The 21,946-nt window shown below is 37.2% G+C and overlaps 1 protein-coding gene across 2 annotated transcripts in view; it reads left to right on the top strand.

Annotated features, from left to right (window-relative positions):
• rapgef5b (Rap guanine nucleotide exchange factor (GEF) 5b) overlaps window positions 1-21,946 on the top strand; it is a 60,886-nt gene that overhangs the window by 17,926 nt on the left and 21,014 nt on the right. For both annotated transcript variants that reach the window (XM_082149973.1, XM_082149974.1), the window contains 2 exons: window positions 8,580-8,695; window positions 9,314-9,414. In XM_082149973.1, the coding sequence (XP_082006099.1) occupies window positions 8,580-8,695; window positions 9,314-9,414 (217 nt within the window). The remainder of the gene's footprint in view (window positions 1-8,579; window positions 8,696-9,313; window positions 9,415-21,946) is intronic.

Below are 21,946 nucleotides of genomic sequence, written 5' to 3' on the forward strand. Positions count from 1 at the left end.
ATTCTGTTTTTATTATTTATAATTTTTATATGATTATTATAATTTTTTTATTTTTTTTATGATTCCAATTTTTAAAATGGATTTTCATATTTTATGATTGAGGGTGAAGTCTGGGTGACGGACGAGGGTAAAACAATTAAATCTATTCAAAACAAAACAATCTTTAAAAAAAATCTAGAAATGGGAAATAATCTTTTTTTCTTTTCTTTTCTTTTTACCGCTGGGACATAAACATGCCCATAGTTGAAAAAACATTCAATTGGCATTTATAGTCAATATCATGCATATTTAGTTTTGTCTTTTGGTAGTACTTGACAATTTGTTGTTTTGTTGTGTGTGTATTTGTTCAGAAAAGGTATTCTTTTATATTATAATAACTATTTTGTTGTGGTTTGTGAAGCAGAACCCTTATGAGTTGATTGGTATCATTATTTCAAAGAAAAGTAATTGTTTGATGTCACTTTTTATCATTGAATCGGTTTTCAAATCTGTAGCTGGTTCAGGAGAGACTTTCTAAAACCGAAAAGGGCACCAATCTCATGCTAGTCTCTGATTGGTTGATCCCACAATAGTCCCAGTTGCCTCTTCCTGATGGCTGGCGGCCACTCACAATGACAGGAAGAGTCGACGTGAGCACCATAAGGTTGCTGGCAACCAATCACTACTCCTGCTCTGGGAGAGATATTTATTTGACCTTTATGAGACAAAAGTAGAATTGTCCTTATTTTGACCTTTTACCATGATAAGGAATTTTAAAATGAATTTAAGAGAAGCCACTTGTAATGTGTTGTCATATTCAAAAGGTTTTTTGATCCAAATCATTTTTTGAGCTTAAAAAAAAAAGTCACAGTAATTTGAGGCTGGGCTCAGAAGTTTTGTGCTGTTAGGAATCAGGATTAGTTGTATTCACCCTGTATTCAGTAACAACTTTCCCATTTAAATTCTACATTTAAATGAACATACTATTCATATGATTTAAGGTGTAAGTTTGCCAATTTTCAACCCTCTACATTTTGTTACAATCAATGTCGGTAGTAAAAGTACTATAAATGAACAATGTTTACTCTTTCCCTGTGTTACCTGGGGCCTATACCATAAAAGTCTTGCGTAGCCAGACCTTCAGACTGACAGTAGAAGGTCTGGACTCCATCGCAGCATTCATTGACCAGGGACGGCCCAGAGGCCGTCTGACTGACATGTAAAACAACCAATCACAGTTAGTTTTTTCAACGTCATGTTTAGGGGCTTGAAAATGTAATGTCGATGTCCCTACAATAACAGACCGGTGTGTAAAACTTAAACAAAACTTACTAAGGGCCCTATCTTGCACCCAGCGCAATTAACTTTGTACACCGACGCATGGCATGTATCATTCCTATTTTGCACCCGCGCAAAGCGGACTTTTCCCTCCTCAGACGCACGTCGGTAAGTTAGGAAATACACTTGCGCTCCCGGGGGCGGTTCAGCGCAAAGAGGAGGCGTGTTCCGGCGCAAACGTTCATTCATGCTATTTTGCAGGTTTAGAAAACAATTGCGGCACTAACCAGGAAAAAATTTTTTAAAGTCAGTGGCGCGTTGCGCATGTTATTCATATGCTATTTTAAGGGCGCATGCTTGTCCATAATCAATGTAGCGTGTGCACAACGCGCACTTTGATTCTCTCATCTACACAGAAGCAGCAGTTTTCATTTTTGCAAATCATACATTATTACGATAGATAGATAGATAGATAGATAGATACTGTAGATAGATAGATAGATAGATAGATAGATAGACAGACAATTTATTATAAAAGCATACATCTAGCTTACACATTTACCCAAATTATCATACGCCTGTTTAACCGAAGTTAATTTGGGTGGGTTTCTCCATCCCCAATGTCCCTGACGAGAACGTGAACCGCTCCTGGCGCGCGCCTGGCAAATCCGCCATTATAATAGGAATCCGCTTTAGAACAAGCGCGTCTGCTCTTAAAGGGAATGCGAGATGTCGCTCTGATTGGTTTATTTCACGTTACGCCCAAACCACACCTATGAATAATGAAGCTACTTCAGACCAACCCCTTTTAGATTTGCGCCTGGCGCAAGAGGCATTTATCCCACCGGGAAAATAGCAACAGCGCCCGAGACCCGCCCACAAAGTTACTTGCGCTTTGCGCTTGACACTTGCGTTTCAGATCGTTAAAATAGGGCCCTAAGAGTCTAAGCCGCAAACTTTACATACTTCACGTACTTTTTACATACTTTACATACTTCACGTACAGCGTTCTTCTTCCATGAGGGGGTTTGGCTTCACGGCATCTTTATTTCCAGGTGGATCGTTAAAGAATGTGACGCACACATCTCTGGGACATCCTCTATAATTCAACCAATCAGAATCAGAATCAGAATCAGAATCAGAATGAGCTTTATTCGCCAAGTGTGCACAAACACACAAGGAATTTTTTGTGGTTTTTACAGGAGCTCTTGGTACATACATACATATATGACATTAGAACAGGCATTTAAATGAGAACATAAATAAATAGAATAAACAATAATAATAGTTCTAGTATACATCTGAAACAGAAGACTTATGTACAGATTTGTGCATTGTGTGTACAGCTCTATAAATAAAATTTGTATATGTATTTACACAAAAAAAACCTCTTGCTTCTCTCTCAAGTACTGAATGAGTTATACAGCAGGTGTTAATGGCTGTTTTAGCTGTTTAAGCTGGAGATAGCATGGGGGAAAAAACTGTTTTTGTGCCTAGATGTTCTAGTGCGCAGAGATCTGTAACGTCTGCCTGACGGCAGAAGTGCAAACAGGTTTTGGCCGGGGTGGGAGGGGTCTGTGATGATGTTCCCTGCCCGTTTCTTCACTCTGGCATTGTACAAGTCCTGAAGGTTGGGGAGGTGTACACCAATGATCCTTTCAGCTGTCCTAACAGTCCGTTGTAGTCTTCTTATATCTGATTTGCTGGCTGACCCAAACCAGACAGTTATAGAATGCTGAATCAGATGACAACTTTGAAAATCCTGAAGTGTTTCCAGTTAAGTGTGCCATATGCATTAGAGGTTCAGCCAGCGGTGGCCGTGATGTCTGAGGCTGCGACTATATGACGGTAGTTGAACAAACTCAGGGTTACAGGATTTGTTTCAAGTTGACAAAACCAAACCAATTTAGTGAGGCTTTGTTGGTACCATGACGCTGATCATCAACTTTCTCTTTCAACTCAGGCTTGAAGAGATTGAAGAATATGAAGTACATAAATGCATTTACGCTGCAAAAAGAAAATACCTTGCTATATCATTGCAAGTGAAAATTGTGAAGTTAGTTTATATACAGTAGTTGATAATATGTATAGGTATACAGAGACTCGGACATGTTAGCTTACATGCAGTCATTTTTAAAGCTTTATCTACCAATTCCAAATCGTATTATATATTATCATTGTGTATATATTTGTTCATTTAAACTAAATGTTTAATAATAATTGTTAACCTAAAATTGCTTGTGTAATGGATTAGGGGTATAATAATTATATAAATCATATGAAATAATTATAATAAATAATCATAAACTGAAACATACCTGGCTATCCACCTAAACTTGCTTCATGGTATAGGCCCCTGGACAGAAATTCCTGTTTATTTGTCAGCAAAAATGAACCAGATGACGCAAAATTGTACAAACCACAGATTGTACTTCTGCATTTTGTATCCCCGCCCGCAGATAGTCGAATCGACTACTCACTCCCGCTAAACATTTACTCTTTGAATTCTTGCACCCGGGAACAACACAATTTGACACCATTATGACTAAAAGTTTGCTAAGTATTTCCTGCAAGGCAGTATTTGACTCGGTAAGCTTATCCATAGCATACTGGTGGGAGTGGCCTTGGACTGCAACATGCCCAGTTCCAATTCTAATATATCATACCATTATGATCCATCTTTTTGTTTGTTTGTTTGTTTTTCGGATTCATGATTAAATTGTTTAATTGTTTGTATGCGGAACAGTTCATTCTGACATTTTCAGATTGTGTTTATGCATTTTCAGCTTATGCATCAGACTTGGCATGAAACCGATTACTTTTGGCATTAAAATGGTTTCTGAATATTGCATGCAGGTAGTTGACTTTGGACTTGGCATGAGCATGTCTTAACACAGCAGGAAGCTGTGGGACAGTGTACTGAGGGATGACAGTGTACTGCTGTTTGTTTAAGAATCCCTTTTAAGTGCATACCACACATCTTGCCTGCTCTCTGCTTTCACTCATCGCCAAAGTGATGTAATATATATATTTTTTAACAGTTTGTGGAGCCTCTTTGCAGTGGAAAGGATTGGGATAGAGTAAACTAAAGTTTCAAAGTAAAAGTATATGCTTTCTGTTTTCTAGTCTGCAAGTTAGTTTGTGTTGTTGGATTTGTAGAGAACCTAATGCATGAAACGAAGCTAAATATTATTATTCTGTCTTTATCATTATGATATTATGGGTCTGTTTCCTAGATGCATATTTAATGTTTTTCAATAGGGAATACATTTTGTTGTTTTATTTATTTTTTCATCTTTAATTGCTTTAGTCTAGTGGGTTTTGTTATAGATCGTATTCTATATCCATGTAACCCTTAAGAGCTGTAAATTATGCATATGGAAAAAAAAATGTGTTTATTACAGGAGGAGTTTTGGAAGCCTTTGTGCAAAGTAATATCAACAGACCAGGAAATGATTTAAAATATCACATTGTCTTTTTGACACTTACATAAACATAGCACTGTTCCAGAGGCTTCTGCTCCGTGTTGCAGTGACAAAAGCATTTGCGATTTACATAACTGTGCTCGTAAAAAAAATATATTTTTTTCCCCCCGTGTTTTTCATTGGTGTATATCGTATACCAGTATTATATAGTATAATTGTTTAGCATTACAGTATGCAAAAAAATAAATTAAATAAAACCAATGCGATGGATGGATGTGGATAGATGGATGGATAGATAGATAGATAGATAGATAGATAGATAGATAGATAGATAGATAGATAGATAGATACTAGCTATGGTCACAGAATCAGTAATTCATTGTATACAAATTATCTGAGCTCAGGAGATTTTGTTGTTTAATGATACAAAGCAAAAATGTGAAGTGACAGCGTAAAAGAAATACGCCACCAGGCTGATGTCACACACAATATGTTGTCTTGTGACAGTCTTTTGTCTCTGAGAATGGTGGCATAAATAAATGCATTACAATAATCTAACCCCATCATATGCAATATACTCAATACAAGGTGACTGGCTTTTGTAGCTTTCGACTGAAGCTCAGAAAAGTGTTGCGTCAGCCCCTGTATAATCACAGAACTGGTCTTCAAGGTCTAATCATGACGCATGCAGTCACTTCAGAATGGAGCGGGCCAAGCAGGACACCTTTTAGTGTGATTGTAGTGTTTCTCTCAAGTTCACTATAACTTTTTTCTGGAATATGACATTTATAGTACCCAGTCGAGTGAGATTATTTTGTAGATTAATGTTCCTCAACCAAGAAATGTCAGTTTAGAATGAAGGGCATGTGCTCCCTTAAATATCTGAGCCAAATATATAAATTTTTTTTATTATTTTTATTTACCTTTATTTAACCAGGAGAAAAGACTCACTTAGATTAAAAATCTCTTACAGGAGTGTCCTGGCCAAGATGGGCAGCTGAGTTTGCTTATACAATTATACAACATACAATACTAAATCCAGCATGAAACATACAACCAGTCAAAAACATTTACACTTACACAGCATCAATTTCACTCTCTAGGTTACGTAGTAAAATTTTTAAATGACTACAAGTTTTGTAGCTTCATATCTGTCTGGAAAATATTCCAATCCGAGGTTGCGGCATATTTGCATTTTTTGTTGTTGTTGCAAAACTCAGAACACTAGAGGCAATATTGCCAGAACGATACTATATTATGACCTCAAAACACTTTTACCATTGTGCATCATTTGTAAACTAATACATTTTGATGTTTGCATAACATAACCTTCTCCATAAGAATGGCTTTTCTCAGGTACGAGTCCCGTGTCGTGATAAAAGAGCTCAAAGACTTATGGAAGCAAGCTAAAATGGCATGGTTGCTTCAGCAAATGTGTTTTATCGTACATTTCCTTTTGTTAACACTATCAAGTTTGCTAAGGGTTTAGTGTAGGTGGTATGATATTTTCAAATGCGATAGAGCATTAACATATTAGCGCCACTCACCAAACATTTCATTTCAGAACTGTAGTGTGCAAAACGCATTGTAATATCATGGGGGTGGGCCTGGGGGTGTTATCTTGCCCAGGACTTCAAATACACTAAGACTGCCATTGGTGCCCCTTCAAAAAATGCATGCAAATGTGCATTGTGTGTAGAAAGAGAAGATGCAAATAGATTGTTGCATCAAACAGGCGCTGCTCATTTGAGTTTGCCTCCAGCCTGCACTGACGCCATTCTGACAGTCTAAATGTTTCCACTTCACTTCCCACAAAAGCGTTAGCACATCTTAATGCCACTAAAGGCCACATTTCGATCCTGTTTAATATTACTCTGTCACTACTAAAGCGTTCAGGTCCCCCCCGAAGTCCCCCCCCCGCCAAGTCTGGATGGAGCTCAATGGAGCTTTTTTGCCAATCCAAAGCCAAGCAGAAACTTCTGCCTGGGGAGATGAGTCTGAGATTGTGGCTTTTTAAATGCATTTTGTGCTGATCGTCATGAGAGTGTGTGGGGGTTGCAGTGTGTACATGCATCCGTGTGTGTGTGTGTGTGTTTGTTCGTGCAAGATCATTGGAGGTCTCTCAGTGTTTCAGTGCAATGGGCAATTAGAGCAGAAAAGTGCTGGTCCTTCCAGCCTGTCTGTCTGCCTAATTACGGGCGCACACACGCGCCACATTGACTGATGTGCTGTTTGCTGTAGTCTAAGGACAGAGAGAATGAAAACCAGCTCATTAAAACATGCACACACACGCACACACAAACTCTGCATGATCTATCCATTAATTGCACTGCTAACTTGAAATGCACTTCTCTTAGTGTATCACTAATGAGGATGTTTTTCGAAGAGTGACAGTAAGTTCCCGGTCCGTATGTTGTTGGCACAAGTGTTATGGAAGGCATGAGATGCTCCCACCCATATTTACACTCACTAGTGAGTCACACAGTTCACATGCTGGCTAAACTACAGCAAACAGACCTTTTACTAGAGTTCAGAGTCCAGAGCTGTTTTTAAGTATTCATATCAGAACATAATTAGATGCAAACTCTCTAACTTTCTTTCCATTTTAGACAGTACATGAGGGTCTTGCATGGCTGGTTTAGTCCAATAGTTTTAGCAGATTTTACAGCATTGCATACAATGGTTGAGATGTTTATGTCACTGATATAGTGAATTGTGTTTGCAATTATAGGTTGAATTTTAAGTATGAATGAATATTGGAGATTGGATGGATTGAGTGCTTTGTTCTCAGTGTGTGTGTGTGTGTGTGTGTGTGTGTGTGTGTTTCAACGTGTTCAGAGATCTGTGGAAGATTGATAACACACACCGGGCAAAGTGACATGGCTTTTACAGGACAGTAGCAGTGGAATGTTGGTTCAGAGCACCTTTCCTTCATACACATACTGTATACATATATATACGTCCACACATACATATACAATGGCCACAAAAGTTTTTGACATATTGGCATGTTTTATTTTATCCAAAATTTCAAGGGTCCAAATTATAATCATTTTTGCAACCCCCGCTAATGGCGGGTAAATTAAGAATATTTACCAGCCATCCATAAATACAGTATTTCATAAAAGCTGAGAAACAGAATTTTCTATTATTTTCATAAAAAATTATTTTCATTGTGAATGTGTCATTGTGACAATGGGATTGAGATGATAGATAGATAGACAGATAGATAGATGTTTGTGCTATCTTTAAAATAAATGATGCTTTGTTGGATATTTTGTTCTAATTGTTCTAATATTCATATATTTTTAAGTTTGACTTAAAGGAATAGTCCACCCAAAAATGAAAATTCTCATATCGTTTCAAACCTGAATGCATTTCTTTCTTCTGCTGGACAGAAATGAACTGTTTAGTCCAACATTCTTCAAAATATCTTCTTTTGTGTTCCACAGATGAAAGACATGCTTAGGGTGAGTGAGTGATGACAGACTTTTTATTTTCGCATGGACTATCCCTGTGTTCAAATGTTTTCATTAGATGTACGTACTGTATAAATACATATTCAACCAACAAACCAGCTCAGCACACACACATAATATTTCAGCATAATCTGCTTGCAATTCATGATTACGCAATATCAAATAACTAAATCAGTTGAATTAATTCACCTTTCGAAACGAGCAAATGATTAAAATATAAATACAGCCTCGCGCCGAGCAGCGTTACGGCAGCATTGTGTTGGGTCACGATAAAACGAACCCATTGAACGCCGCCATTTGATGTGGGATGTTTAATTTAAAACTGTATTGTGATGGAAATCAGGCGAGCGAGACAGACAGGGACGGGAAGACAGGGAATCTCCCTGGTGATAATGTTCTCTCCTCCCCCCTCCCGTAGCCCTCCGGTGACGCAGCAGTCCGTGTGTGTGAGAGAGAGAGGAGCCACGAGGTGCTTCAGAGAACGACGTCACCGAGAGCTCCCTCCTCCTCCTCCTCCTCCTCCTGGACCGGGAGGTAAGCAGCAACACACCCGCTCTCACATGCGTGTGGAGCTCCAGAGCGTGCACACCCTTTCTCTCTCGTCTCTCATTTCTCACTCTTGTCATTCCGTCTTTCATGTAATCTGTCCAGCCCTGCCTCTTTGTCACTTTATCTCTCATCTCCCTGAAGTCATTCTCTAACACGCTCAATCACACACACACAAACACACACTCATCCGAGGATGTGCTGCATTGGCGTGCGCTCTTTCCTATGGAGCCCTTCTGAGGGATCTTAAACCAGAAGCTCCAGAGCGCAGTCAGGCTTTTGACTCCTCGATTCCTCCGGGTCAATGTGGTAAGTCGGCGCCGATGTGGACATGGGCAGCAGGCGTGCAGTGGCCCCGGACCCGCGCATGGACGACAGGTTGATGCCGGCCGCTCTGGTGGAACAGGAGGAAGACGAGGATGAGGACGAGTCCTCCAATAGCTGCAGCACAGACCGAGCTACCGTGCCTACATTCGACGTGCCGTATTTCCGTTATATTGACGAGGAGGGCACGGAGGAAGAGGGCGAGGAGGAAGGCTGGTGCAGCAGTCGCTCCCTGTCCTCCATCGAAGAGGAAGACTCCAGTGACTCTTCTGTCTCCCACAGGTACGCTGCCGTGCCTGCCACCCCTGAAAGGGTTTTGGAGCATCTGCTGGGGCACCTGAGGCTGGACGAGGAGCAAAAGAGCCCCCAGAGCAGAGAGACAGGTGAGCCGTCACCTTTTATCATAGTCGTGACCCATGTATAGATGTTTTCTGCTGACTTTCTCAACTGATTTTGAGGCCTAATCTAACAGGTGTTTTTCGATTATGCGGAGATCTGCAGGCTTGACCGTATTTCATGTCATATAACTTGTGTTTTAGTGTTTTTTAACTATAGAAGTATGAAACAGAGCTGTTTAATTTTAAAACCATTTATTAAAATAAACCATTAAAATTTTGTAAACTGGAAAAAGCTGAAACAAAATATAAATATTGAACCTTTTAAATGTAATTTTTTTTTAAATGTTGCCTTGGCCACATTCATAAAACTACAGTGACTAAAACTAAAATTGAATTACAATAAAATAAAGTACATAATAATAGAGAGGTCTAAAATACATAAATTACTGAAACCAATTGTATTCAAAATATCTATAAATACTATTATAGTAATTGTAAAGAATACTAAAATAACACTGGTCTGAAATTTGTCCATCTTCTTAAACATGATCATCCCATCTCTTAAACTGATAGTTCACCCAAAAATGAAAATTCACACTCTTTTGTTGATCCAAACCTGACTTCCATTCTGCTTTGGAACACAGAAGAAGATATATATATTTTTAAAGATTCTCTTTTTTTTGTCCATACAATTAAATTCAGTAGGGTCCCAATGTCTTTTGTACCCCACTGACTTTGATTAAATCGACAAAGCAGTTAAAACGTTCTTCAAAATATCTTCGTTTGTGTTTCGCAGAAGAAGACATTTTGAATGAATGAATGAATGAATGAATGAGGCATTTATATAGCGCTTTCATATGTACTACTGTACACCCAAAGCGCTTTACAATCATATCAGGGGATCTCTCCTCAACCACCACCAGTGTGCAGCATCCACTTGGATGATTTTAATTTTTGTTTGAACTATCACTTTAAGAGATGGGATGATCATATTTTAGGAATAGTAGACCTGAATCTAGTACCTGGAACATTCAAAACAAGCTGCAAGTCTGAAAACCCTTCTGGAAACCTTCTGAAAATGAAAATACTCGTTTTTTTTTCTATCAACGCTGCACTTTAATTTTTGTTGCACAAACATCTATCAACATTGTCACCTGCTGTTCCAAAAATGTTGCGGCATGTGCTTCAAACAGCAGTATATTTCCTGTTCTGTTTTCGTGCTATAAGGTAATTGATGTGATAGTAGTGATCTACTTTTAGCTGACTGCCCGACTATATCCTGCTGGTACTGAGTTATTATCTCCTGCTGGCTTTAATGTCCTGCCGTCATGGATGGCATGCTGCACTCCATGTTTAGCTGGCAACAGTTAAACAAGGTGGTTGAAAGGGAAAAATGCAGATTGTGGGATAGTTTCACCTATTGGGATGCACAGAATAATGTATCATTTAAATGCTTGAATGATTATAACATTGTCATATCTGGGACAAATGAATTAAAACTATCCTTACATATTAGATATTCTGCCTGCCAGGCTTAAGTCATTCTTGTTTTTTCCAGACAGAATGTTTGTAGTAAAAAGTATTGATGTAGATTCTCCATAGGGAATAGAACATCTCTGTAGCCCTAAAGCCATTAGGTCGGGGTCAAATCTGGAGTGGGATTTGTGACTCTTGTTGTGTTTTGAAGCTGAACAAAGAAACAAATTCATTTTCAAGCCATTATAAGGAGTATGAATGCACTCTGCTTTGGTAGTCTGAGTTGCTGAAGTAGTGCGTGTTCGATATCAAGCTGTTATGTCTCTCAGACTAGATTAGAGGAATGAGTAAGTGTTCTTTCCCTTTAGAAAAAGCCTGACTTTGCAGTGGCTGTTCCCCCTCCCTCTGTATGGCGAGCCAGTCCAGCGGAGTGAGTTCTAACCTCATTAAAGACATTGATAGCTAATCGCTATAGTTCAGCTCACTTCTCTGTTGTGCGCACAGAGTCTTGTCTGTTTAAATCCTGCAGCAGTTCTTCTGTCTGCTTTCTGTGCAGTTCCAGAACTCTCTTCCATTGCTGAACAGAGGAAAAGATGCTATTTGGACAAGCACACCACGTATACTCCTATTAATTACCAAAAAGAGTACATGCGGAGTGTAAATAGGTTTAAAGAGACAGTTCAAATGAAAATTCAGTTTAGATTTTTTTTTCTGAAAATTCTCATTTAGAACTCAATGAGAATCAGTTCACACTTGGCAGGTTTGGTTTGATTAAAACGAACCCTGGTGCGATTGCTGTTTGTGCGGTTCATTTGAATAAGTGTGAACGCTGTCATCAGAACCCTGGTGCGAACCAAACAAGCGGACCGAGACCCCTGAAAAGATGGGGGTCTCGGTCCACTTCCACACGAACTCTGGTGCGGTTCGAATGAAATATAAACGCAACACAGACCAAAGACATGCAAACGAGCCAAAAACGGGTCATGATGTCATAAGATGCGACCCTAAAAAGGACAGAATGATCAAGCATACCTGTTTTTTCTCATCATAGTCGCAATGTTGCCCATCACAGTTCGTTACAGTCATCAGAACTGCGTCTCTTCGCAGGAAATCTTCGTGACGGAGGGAGTCCTGCCACTGTTTTGACTGCTTGACACATTTTATAAGCTCTTCACGAGTTCTCAGCTGGTCAAAATTTAGATTAGATTAGATTCAACTTTATTGTCATTACACAAGTACGGGTACAAGGCAACGAAATGCAGTTTAGGTCCAACCAGAAGTGCAATAGCAGCAAGTGCAGGATATACAGTGGTTCCATAAGTGCAGATCATGGATATGTACTGAATAAATATAGAGTTGAATACTATAATAAACAAAAATTTACAGATAGATTTGTCCTATGAATATAATATACAGATAACTATTACTGTGAACAGAATTTACAGCTAGATATGTACTGAATATAATATACAGATGGCTATTACTATAAACAGAATTTTACAGATAGATATGTACTATGAATATATATACAGATGGCTGTTACTATAAACAGAATGTGAGCATAATATACAGATGGCTATTACTATAAACAGAATTTTACAAATAGATATATGTATAAGTTAGGCTAAAATGAGCAGTATAACAATGGATTTAAAGTAGTGCAAATAAAGTTTGGACAGAAGCTATCCGAGTGAAAGTGCAGTGGAAAGTAATTGCATATTACAGTTAAAGTACGGTATTGCAAATGTATATGTAAACAGTCGGTACTGTAAATAAACAGTCGGCAGTGCAAATTGAGCATATTCCAAAATACCATCATATGTAGGCTACACGCATACAACGAGCACATTTATCCCAGCACACAGCTTTGTTTTGGATGTTCGGTAAATTCCGTCCCGAAATATATACGTAATAAAATTAAATAAAATCAGGTTCTATCATATCCCTAGCATATCCCTATGCCTTTAGGTTTGGTATTTTTAGATTCAGTGTTAAAATGCCAATGTGAACGCCAGTACACTGCAGGACTAAACCAAGCGAATCGAACTACAAGTGTGAACACACCCTTACTCATGCTCATGTTGTTTTAAACTCATATGACGGATTTTGTTCTGTGGAACACAAAAGGAAGTGCTTTCAATTGCCCACACTGCTCTTTTTCATACAATTTCAAGCTCTAAGAATATAATACATGCAACATAAAAGTAGTCCATATGACTTTTGCGCTGTTATTTGCAAGTCTTCTGAAAAACACTCAGAAGTCATTATTAACTGAAAGTCTTTCCTTGAAAATCTTACTTGACAACCGTATTAATCCCCATTCACTTTAGTTGTATGTAAAAGAGCAGCTTAGACGTTCTGCTAAACTTCTCTCTTTGTGTTCCATGGAACAAAGAAAGCCATACAGATTCCTAAAGATGTAAATTAGGATATACATCAAATATGTAGTTGAACTGTTCTTTTAAAATCTTTGTGCTGATGAAGTATATCTCTTATTATCACCATTATATTATATATATATAAAATACATTTTAGGTGTTGACAGGGTAAACAGTGATATCGTGGTGAGAGAAAAGGTCGCTATGATCTATGAACTGTCAGACGAAGTGGCTTCACTCCTAACTGCATGGTAAGCTCTATTCTACTGGGAGGGTTTTGCCCACACTATAAATCTATTATGGTTTAAATGCTATGACAGATAATAAATGAGTTAGACGCTATTTTTGAAATGCATCCATAACTGCATTAGCTCAGACTGCCCGGTGATCCATACATAGTTTTTCTATGCAGTTGCATGTGTCTGTCTATTTGTATATTTTGGGGTATTGGTATAAATAGTGTATTCTTGTAAACAGAGAGAGACAAAGAAAGAATTAGACAGACAGAAGGAGAGACAGAGATTCCCAGAGGACAGGTCTCAGGGGACATGAAGCTTGCCGGTGTATTGTCATGCTTGCACAGCCCTCACATGTGTAGGGAGTTTGATAGGGCTCAGTATTGATTTCATACGTCTTCTGAAGTATCCATCAGCTGATCCCATATGAATTCCGTGTTTACATCCTGCAGGACAGGCTGCATCTGCACACAAAGGGATTTAAATGTTTGTTGTTTAACGCATGAAGCCGAAGGGAAGCGTGCAGTTAAAGTATTGATTCGGTTATGGAGAGCAGAGGTTGTTTTATTGTTTTTTCTAAATGAAAGGTATCCCGCCAACTGTATCTCCCTACAGAGCTGGAGCTCTTGGCATTTCTTAATGCTAGTAAATACATGAGCAAGACAATGTGCAATGAAAGAAAGAGGAAAAATAACTCTGTAGTGGTTTGGTACTTTTATGTGTTTGCCTGCGGTTCAATGCTTTTGTTTATTAAAAATGTTATGGTCAAACATGCAAGAAATGTTTCAATTAGTGATTCATTCAGTAATGGCATATTTTTTTCTGCATTCAGTCTGTGTGTGTTTGCATGAGGATTCCAGGAGACTTGTGCCGATAGCAAAGAAACAAATGGGTATATCGGGTTATTGTATTTTTGGAATCTACCATGTGTTCGATGAATGTAATGTTTCCTTTGTGTTCAATACCAGGCATTTTCTCTAGTAATGAACATGTCTTTTTCAATTTTCAGAGCTCTGCATTTAATACAGAAATCAATGATTTGGTGTATAACACTGATAAAAGACATACAATGCTATACAGAAACTCATAACATTTTTTTGAATTTTTTTAATGAAATTAATACTTTTATTGAGCTAGGACACATTCAATTGACCAAAAGTGACAGTAGAGACATTTATAATTTGATGATGCTGAAATAATGCAAGACTTAAGTAACTTTGCCATTACAAGGATAAATTTCATTTTAAAATGTTATAATAGAAAAGTATTTTAAATTACAATAATATTTCACAATATTACTATTTTCTTTTATTATGTATTTTTTTATTACTATTTACTTTTTATTATTTATTATGTATTTATATATTTTTATCTAATAAATGCAGCCTTAGTGAGCATACGATACAAATTTCAAAAACATAAAAAAATCTTACCGACCACAAACTTTTAATCGATAGTGTACTTCAACCTTTCTCTTAAAATTGTTATGGTGATAATAAATCTGTAATTTACTTTGCATTCAAAAGCAAAAAACATCTAAATCTATATCTAGATCAGGTTGGTAACTGATCTTGAAGTAACATGCATTTCATGTATTCTTTAACAAATCCAAACCTGAATTGATTTTTGTCCCCTGATCCGATATCTTCCATTTCTGCTGTAAATGAAGTCAATCACCTGAACGGCGCTCTGCTCAGGCCGGCTGAGGGTAATTGGCGAGCTCGGCTCAATGAGCGATAATCAAACCCTGTCCACATGGTTAACGGAGAGACTTGTGGGAATTGCTTCATTGATGATGATAACTCAGCTCACGAATCCTGAGCATATTGGGCCCGAAGCTGTCAGAGCTCGTTATCCATGATTTATGGAAAACGGGAATAATTTGAGTAAAAACATCAAAAAACAAAACAAGGAAAGTGTATGTGTGCTTTTCAAGAATACCGATGAATTTGGTGCAAATTTTAAATGAGATGAAGTTGTTTAAAGTCAATCATCTTTCACATCCTCTCATTAACTGTAACAGTCTCATTTTCCTTTTTCTGCATGCTCGGGTTTCTTGTATGCGTCTGTCAATATCATACGCAGCTGACCGGGTCTGTGTCTGCAGACCATGAACTGTGGTATCCCTCAGCTGTCTATCAAAGCATCACACAGCAGCTCATTTGACCTCCAGGGTTTGCCGCTGTCATTGAGGTGGTCATTAACTCTCAGCTTTTTCACATCATGTTTTCAAGTCAAGCTGACACACTCTGTCTGATCGTTCCTGCAGTGTGGGTGGAAGAGCTTGAAAGAGTTTGGAAGATGCAAGAGACGCCAAGAATATAGTTAGACCTACTTATGAGAGGAAAAGCAAAACATTGTTTCTGCTGTCATTTAGCCATGGTTTTCAAAATATTTTCCTATATAAAATGAGTTTCCAGTATTCCAGGATGCTTGAGTATTCATAACGATTGTAAATGGTACCTTCTCAGGAATGCATCTCCTGAAAACGCATTTTGGATGAATTTCATCATCTAAAATAGTAGGGGTGGGAATCTTTTGGCACCTCACGATCCGATTCCGATTCTGGGAGTAACGATCCGATTCCAAAACTATTCTTGATCTACTTTTTTTTTCTTATTAATTAATTAGTTTCTTATCTTAAAATAGATTTTTTTATTTAATTACAATTTAAATTGTTTAATAATTACATGTTAAAAATGTCATTAAAACAATAGTATGCTAAGATTTTAAATACATAAACTAATATAGCTTCAAAACAAAAGCAAGTAGTCTAGTAAATAATACACGAACAACAAAACATTATTTAAAAGGATCTGAACGTTTTCCATTCAGGAGCTGTGAGTGTTTTTTCACTTTCTCATCTTTACTGTTGTTTTATTATTACTGATGACATCATAGACAGCAGGAGATCTAATAAGCTGCATTCACACTAATGCACAGATCTCTTTTGAAATATAATATGTTTTTGTCCTGTCTGTTTAATCCCTTAAAGGTGTATTGTGTAATATTTAGGAGGATCTGTTTACAGAAATGCAATATTATATACATAACTATGTTTTGAGTGGTGTACAAAGACCTTACATTATGAACCGTTATGTTTTTATTACCTTAGAATGAGCCATTTCTATCTACATACTCCACGGGTTCCCTTACATTGAAATGCGCCGACATGTTTCTACAGTAGCCCTAAACGGAAAAATGTGTTTCGTCACTATGTTGTTCTTGGTGCAAAGAAGCTAGCTAAAGTCAGCGAATAAAACACTGACACAATGAAGAACAAGTAACAATAATATTTGCAATAACATATCGTTTTACTGAATAACTAAGTAAACCTAATTTCTTAATTTATCCTTGTAAAGAAACCTCATTGCTTAACTGGCTACTCTCTGCTGTCTCAGACAACGACATCTTTTCCTGTCGGCCACCGTAACTTCAGTTGGTTGCAATTCGCAACCTCACCACTAGATGCCGCTAAAATTACACAGTGCACCTTTAAGACATAACTGACTGTGTTTACATTAATTTTGCATAATAAAACCATTTTGAGATGCAAGTACATTTAACCACTTACACAGAGTCACACCGAGTTGAACACAACCGCATATGCGAGTGCTCTTCACAGAGAGCGCATGAGTATTTGAAATTGAAAGCAGCTATCTGCCAGTGAGTTTCATATTTTTAATAAATAAGCCCACTGCATTCCAAACTCACAGCGCATATTCTGTGCAATGAAGCCCACGAATGTCCTTCTATTTTGCTTCAACCTTTCCGAACTTTTTGAAAGATTATTTTATGGAAGGTTCGAGCGGTGTGTGTGTGAGGAATTGGAACCAAGCAGAATACCGCATTTGCGGTTAAAAACTAAGCTCAGAATCAATTCTCAGAAGCGATCCAGAATTGTTGGAGAGAGAATTGCGATGGATACTTTTTTCCCCCCAATCCTAAAAAACAGCCAATTATATTTTGGAATATAGCAATCAAGCTTTTTAGAGATTTTAGAACCATTGTGAGATCATTTTTATGGCAATTAAATTTATTTTTAAATAATTATTTACTTTCACATTAATTAATTTGTTTTTCATTTTAAATCAATAAAATATATTTTATAATATAAACAATATTTCATATAAATAATATATTATTTTTGTGTGTGTAATGAGAATGAGATTTATTTCATGTTATGGTAATAAGAATGAGATGTATTTTGTGTTGCGGTAATGAGAATGAGATGTATTTTGTGTTGCGGTAATGAGAATGAGATGTATTTTGTGTTGCGGTAATGAGAATGAGATGTATTTTGTGTTGCGGTAATAAGAATGAGATTTATTTAGTGTGACGGTAATGAGAATGAGATTTATTTAGTGTGATGGTAATGAGAATTAGTTTTATCCCACTGCAGTCTGTATGTCTTATAGAAATCTGATTCTAAATTCAGTCCACACTCTTAGTCATGGTCAGTTGAATAGTTTGCTACATACACAATTAGCATGGATTAAAAATGTTGTTGTTTTTTCCTAGGGAAAACAAGTGTGTCTAATCTTTTGCTGGTCTCGCACTTCCTCATTGCAGAGCAGCAGTTTTTTTTCCAGGAAAAGTGGCACGTTCAGCTGCAGTAAAGTCCTTCATTTTTCAGATAATGAAAAATGCATCCTGTTTTGGTTGTAGCAACAAAAAAAAGAAAGAGAGAGAAGTGAAAAACTGAAAAAGTGAAGAGTGAGTCAGGTTAATACTGCTGCAGAGTATCGAGAGCTCTTGTGAAAGTGTCTCCGCAAATTAGTGTGTGTGTGCAGCTGCTGATTGGATTATTAGATTTAGTTTAACTAGTTTAGCACTGTTTCGGGTGGCACAGCACATCATAAAAATGCACACTTGCAGTGTAGACAGTTTCAGTGATTAGAGAGGAACTGATTAAGCTCTATGTTCCTTCTCTCGTTTGCTTTGCTGAGTCTGGAGAGAATGTGTTTGGTGAGAGTGCAGCTTTCCTTTTAAAGCAGTTTCAGGGTGTCATTAGCTGCTTTCATCTTTGACCGTGTCTAGTATATACTGAAGTGTATCTCACAATTGTGAGAAATAAAGTCAGAATTGCGAGATGTAAACTCAATAAAAAAATATAAAGATTTATTAAAAAGGTAATTACCTTTTTAGCTCACAGTCCAGACTTTGTAATTCACAATTGCGAGTTTATATTTAGCAATTCTGACTTTATTTCTCTGACCTTTTTCTCCGAATTGTGAGAACTCGCAATTACTAGTTATAAAGTCAGAATTGCGAGATATAATCACAATTGCAAGAAAAAGAGATCTGAGAAATTCGTACCTTTTTTTGATTTTCAATAAAACAAGCTTCTATAGAAAACAAGCGGAAACAAGCTTGCATAGAATTTCAGCACATGCAGTACGTCATCCAGTATCATGAATACTGTGTTTCCGAAGACATACTCTGTTTTTACATTCTGTCACTGTGTTGGAAAGCACTTTGCATATTCGGACACAGTGTCTGTCTGTGTGAGTAAGCAAGCACCTCTGCCGCGGCGTGTACAGCTGCTAGCTGTAGATTACCATAATGATGCGAGCAGTTCAGCAGAGCAGAACGCTCAAAGCTCAAGGAAGTAAGTGTGAAATTAAAGAAGAATTTACAACAGTGCCAATGCAGCACACTCACACCGCAGCCCGCAGGAACACTGTCACTAATTGGATTTAGAGCTTATGGAGGAATCCCTCTGTCACCATACACTGCTTCAGAAAACACTCAACTCATTCATTATTCTCTGGCTTCCTCCCTCTGACCCCTCCTGCTTCTCTTTGCGATGCATAAGTCTAATTTAGTGGTAATTGGAATAAACTAAACAGAGTGCTTTAAAATCTGACTCTGATGAATTGCTGCAGTCTGTTTATGCAGTTTGGCTCTATTTAATTACAGTTTCAGGGATCCTTAAGACCTACATTTATATTTACAGTTTACTTAGCATTAACACCTAAAAGTCACTAACGCTGTGTAACTTCTCTGAATTTTAATTGCAAAAATCTGGTTACACTTCATTTGGTGTCCGTGTTACAGTTCAATTATACATTTAAGAACTGGAGTAATAATAATTAACCACATGTACTATAAGTATAGGATTAGGATTTGGTTTAGGGTTAGTTGCATGCAATTATGCATAATTTTCTGTTGTTACTATAGTAACTATAGTAACTATAGTACAGAATCCCTGACAACATTCAAAAAACAGCTGAAAACCAATCTCTTCCGTGAGCACTTAACCTTATAGAAAAAAAGAAGAAAAAAAAAGAAAAAAAATTTCCCTTTCCCTTTGAAACATCACTTATCAGGCTTATGCTACTCTGAATAATACCTGAACTTCGTATTTTGAGCACTTCCTGCGTTGTTGTTGCTTTTGCCTCTTTATGATGACTCGCTGAATTTAGTCCTAATTTGTAAGTCGCTTTGGATAAGGGCGTCTGCTAAATGACTAAATGTAAATGTAAATGTAAATGTAACTACATTTAACGTGTAACAAGGACACTGTAAAATAAAGTGTTATCCAATTCAACTTTGTCATAACAGGAACAAGTCACATTTTTAAATATAATAACATAGAAAAAAGCTCATTTGAATTGTAATAATATTTCACAATATTATTATTATTTTAATTTTTTTACTATATTATTGATGCAGGCTTAAACAAACAAACAAACAAAAAAGATCTTACTACCAACCCCAAATTTTTGAACGATTGACGTCTAATTGAGAGGCATGATTGCATAAGATATTAAGTCTATTTTAAGTTTATTTTACACCAAAAGAATATTTGTGTATATTCTAAAGGCTTATAAATGATTCATAATGATGGTTTGAGTGACAAATTGAATCAATATAATTACCATTTTTTCTTTGATTTCGGCGATAATGTTTATTGATACTCTAACTAAGAGGGTGGTTTTGTTTATTGTATTTTTTTGCATTCGGGCATGTGTCTCCGTGTCTCATTATAAGCCATTTTCTCCAATAATGATTATAACTTCAATTTACAAGTGCCTAAGTCACTTTGAAAATCATTATCTGTATGTGTCTCAATGATAATAAAGAAACTCGGAATGTACAGATTAGCCATTATTTTGCATTTATTTTATTTAATAATACAAAAAAAAAATCACTACAAATGATATTTTTCCAGAATGTCTTAGTATTTAGTTTGTTCTGCTTTTGCTTTATCCCAGCAGCATTTAAAACTCCACAAGTTGAGGATCATGTTCTCCAGCATGATTTAAGAATCATCCATATAACATCTTGCACTTCAATGGAAGCAAGAACATCTGCCCATCTGTACAAAGAGGTTCATGATCAGTGTCACAAATGTACTTATGTGTTTAAGTATTTGTGTATTGGTGCCTTCCACAAGTGAGGCACAACATTAGGTATTGCTCAACGTTGTTACATTTGGTGTTCAGAGTATACGTTTAAGGCATCTAAATTACTCACAAGCCAAAAACCGAGAGATTCTGTCGATCTGTAGATCAGATGAGAATATCGATTGATGTCTCTGTAGGAATCTAAATCACCATTTGCTCTCAGAGCAAATTAAAGTGGAATGAACAGTGAATGCATATCAGTCATTACGGTCTTATCCGAGTAAAAGTGTCATTATGAGAGTAATAGTGTGTTTCAGTGGGATCAGCAGAGAGGTCAGGCTTATTACGGGCCATTTAATGTCCTGCTCTCCCTTTTTCTTCTTGGTCACTGTATTTGTCTCTTTCTTTTGTCTCTCTATTATTAGCTGTAGATTACAGTGGGGTTGGTGTGGAGTAGTGGGAAGTTGCTGCAGTACCCATATAATTGAAACTTAATTATAAGTTTGTAGGTTGCACTGAGGTGAGTGATAAAGGGTTCTTCATCTTTTTCCAGACTGAAATGAATCTCTTTAACAAAGGTTACCCAGATAAGATTAAATGTGTCCCGTTACTGTACACAGGAAGCGTTCAGTCGTTCTGCATGGCAGATAAGGATTGCCGCCATCACTGCGCAGTGGGATTAAAAACATTAGCAGTCTTGCTCAAGGTCACCACGCACCGTTCCTTCATGAACAGTGGCACCAAACGCTTCCAGGCAAACACAAGTCTAATTAAAGTGGTGCAATAGCAAAATGTGATAATGCAGGAGAAAGGAGGTCAGGAGGAAAGAGAGAGAACAGAAGAAAACAAACAAGAGTACATGTAAACTGCCTGTTCGATTGAGCTGTGGTGAATTTTTCATGATGCCACACTCACCAGAGTCTAAACGTTTACCGGCTTATTGTAGCTGCAGTGTTAGGCATTGTAAAAAGATCAGGTTTTAAGGAATAACCTGCTTTAACCCTCAGTTAACCTGTTCTGTCATTATTGACCGAAAAATTATGTTTTGGTTTTTAGAATTTTGTTCTTAATCGTAATAGTACGAAACTTAGTAAAGGTTTTTGCACTTGCTATGTGAACACACACGCAAAAAATG

Source organism: Leuciscus leuciscus, assembly GCF_965113295.1.
Source record: "Leuciscus leuciscus genome assembly, chromosome: 20".
NCBI lineage: Eukaryota > Metazoa > Chordata > Actinopteri > Cypriniformes > Leuciscidae > Leuciscus > Leuciscus leuciscus.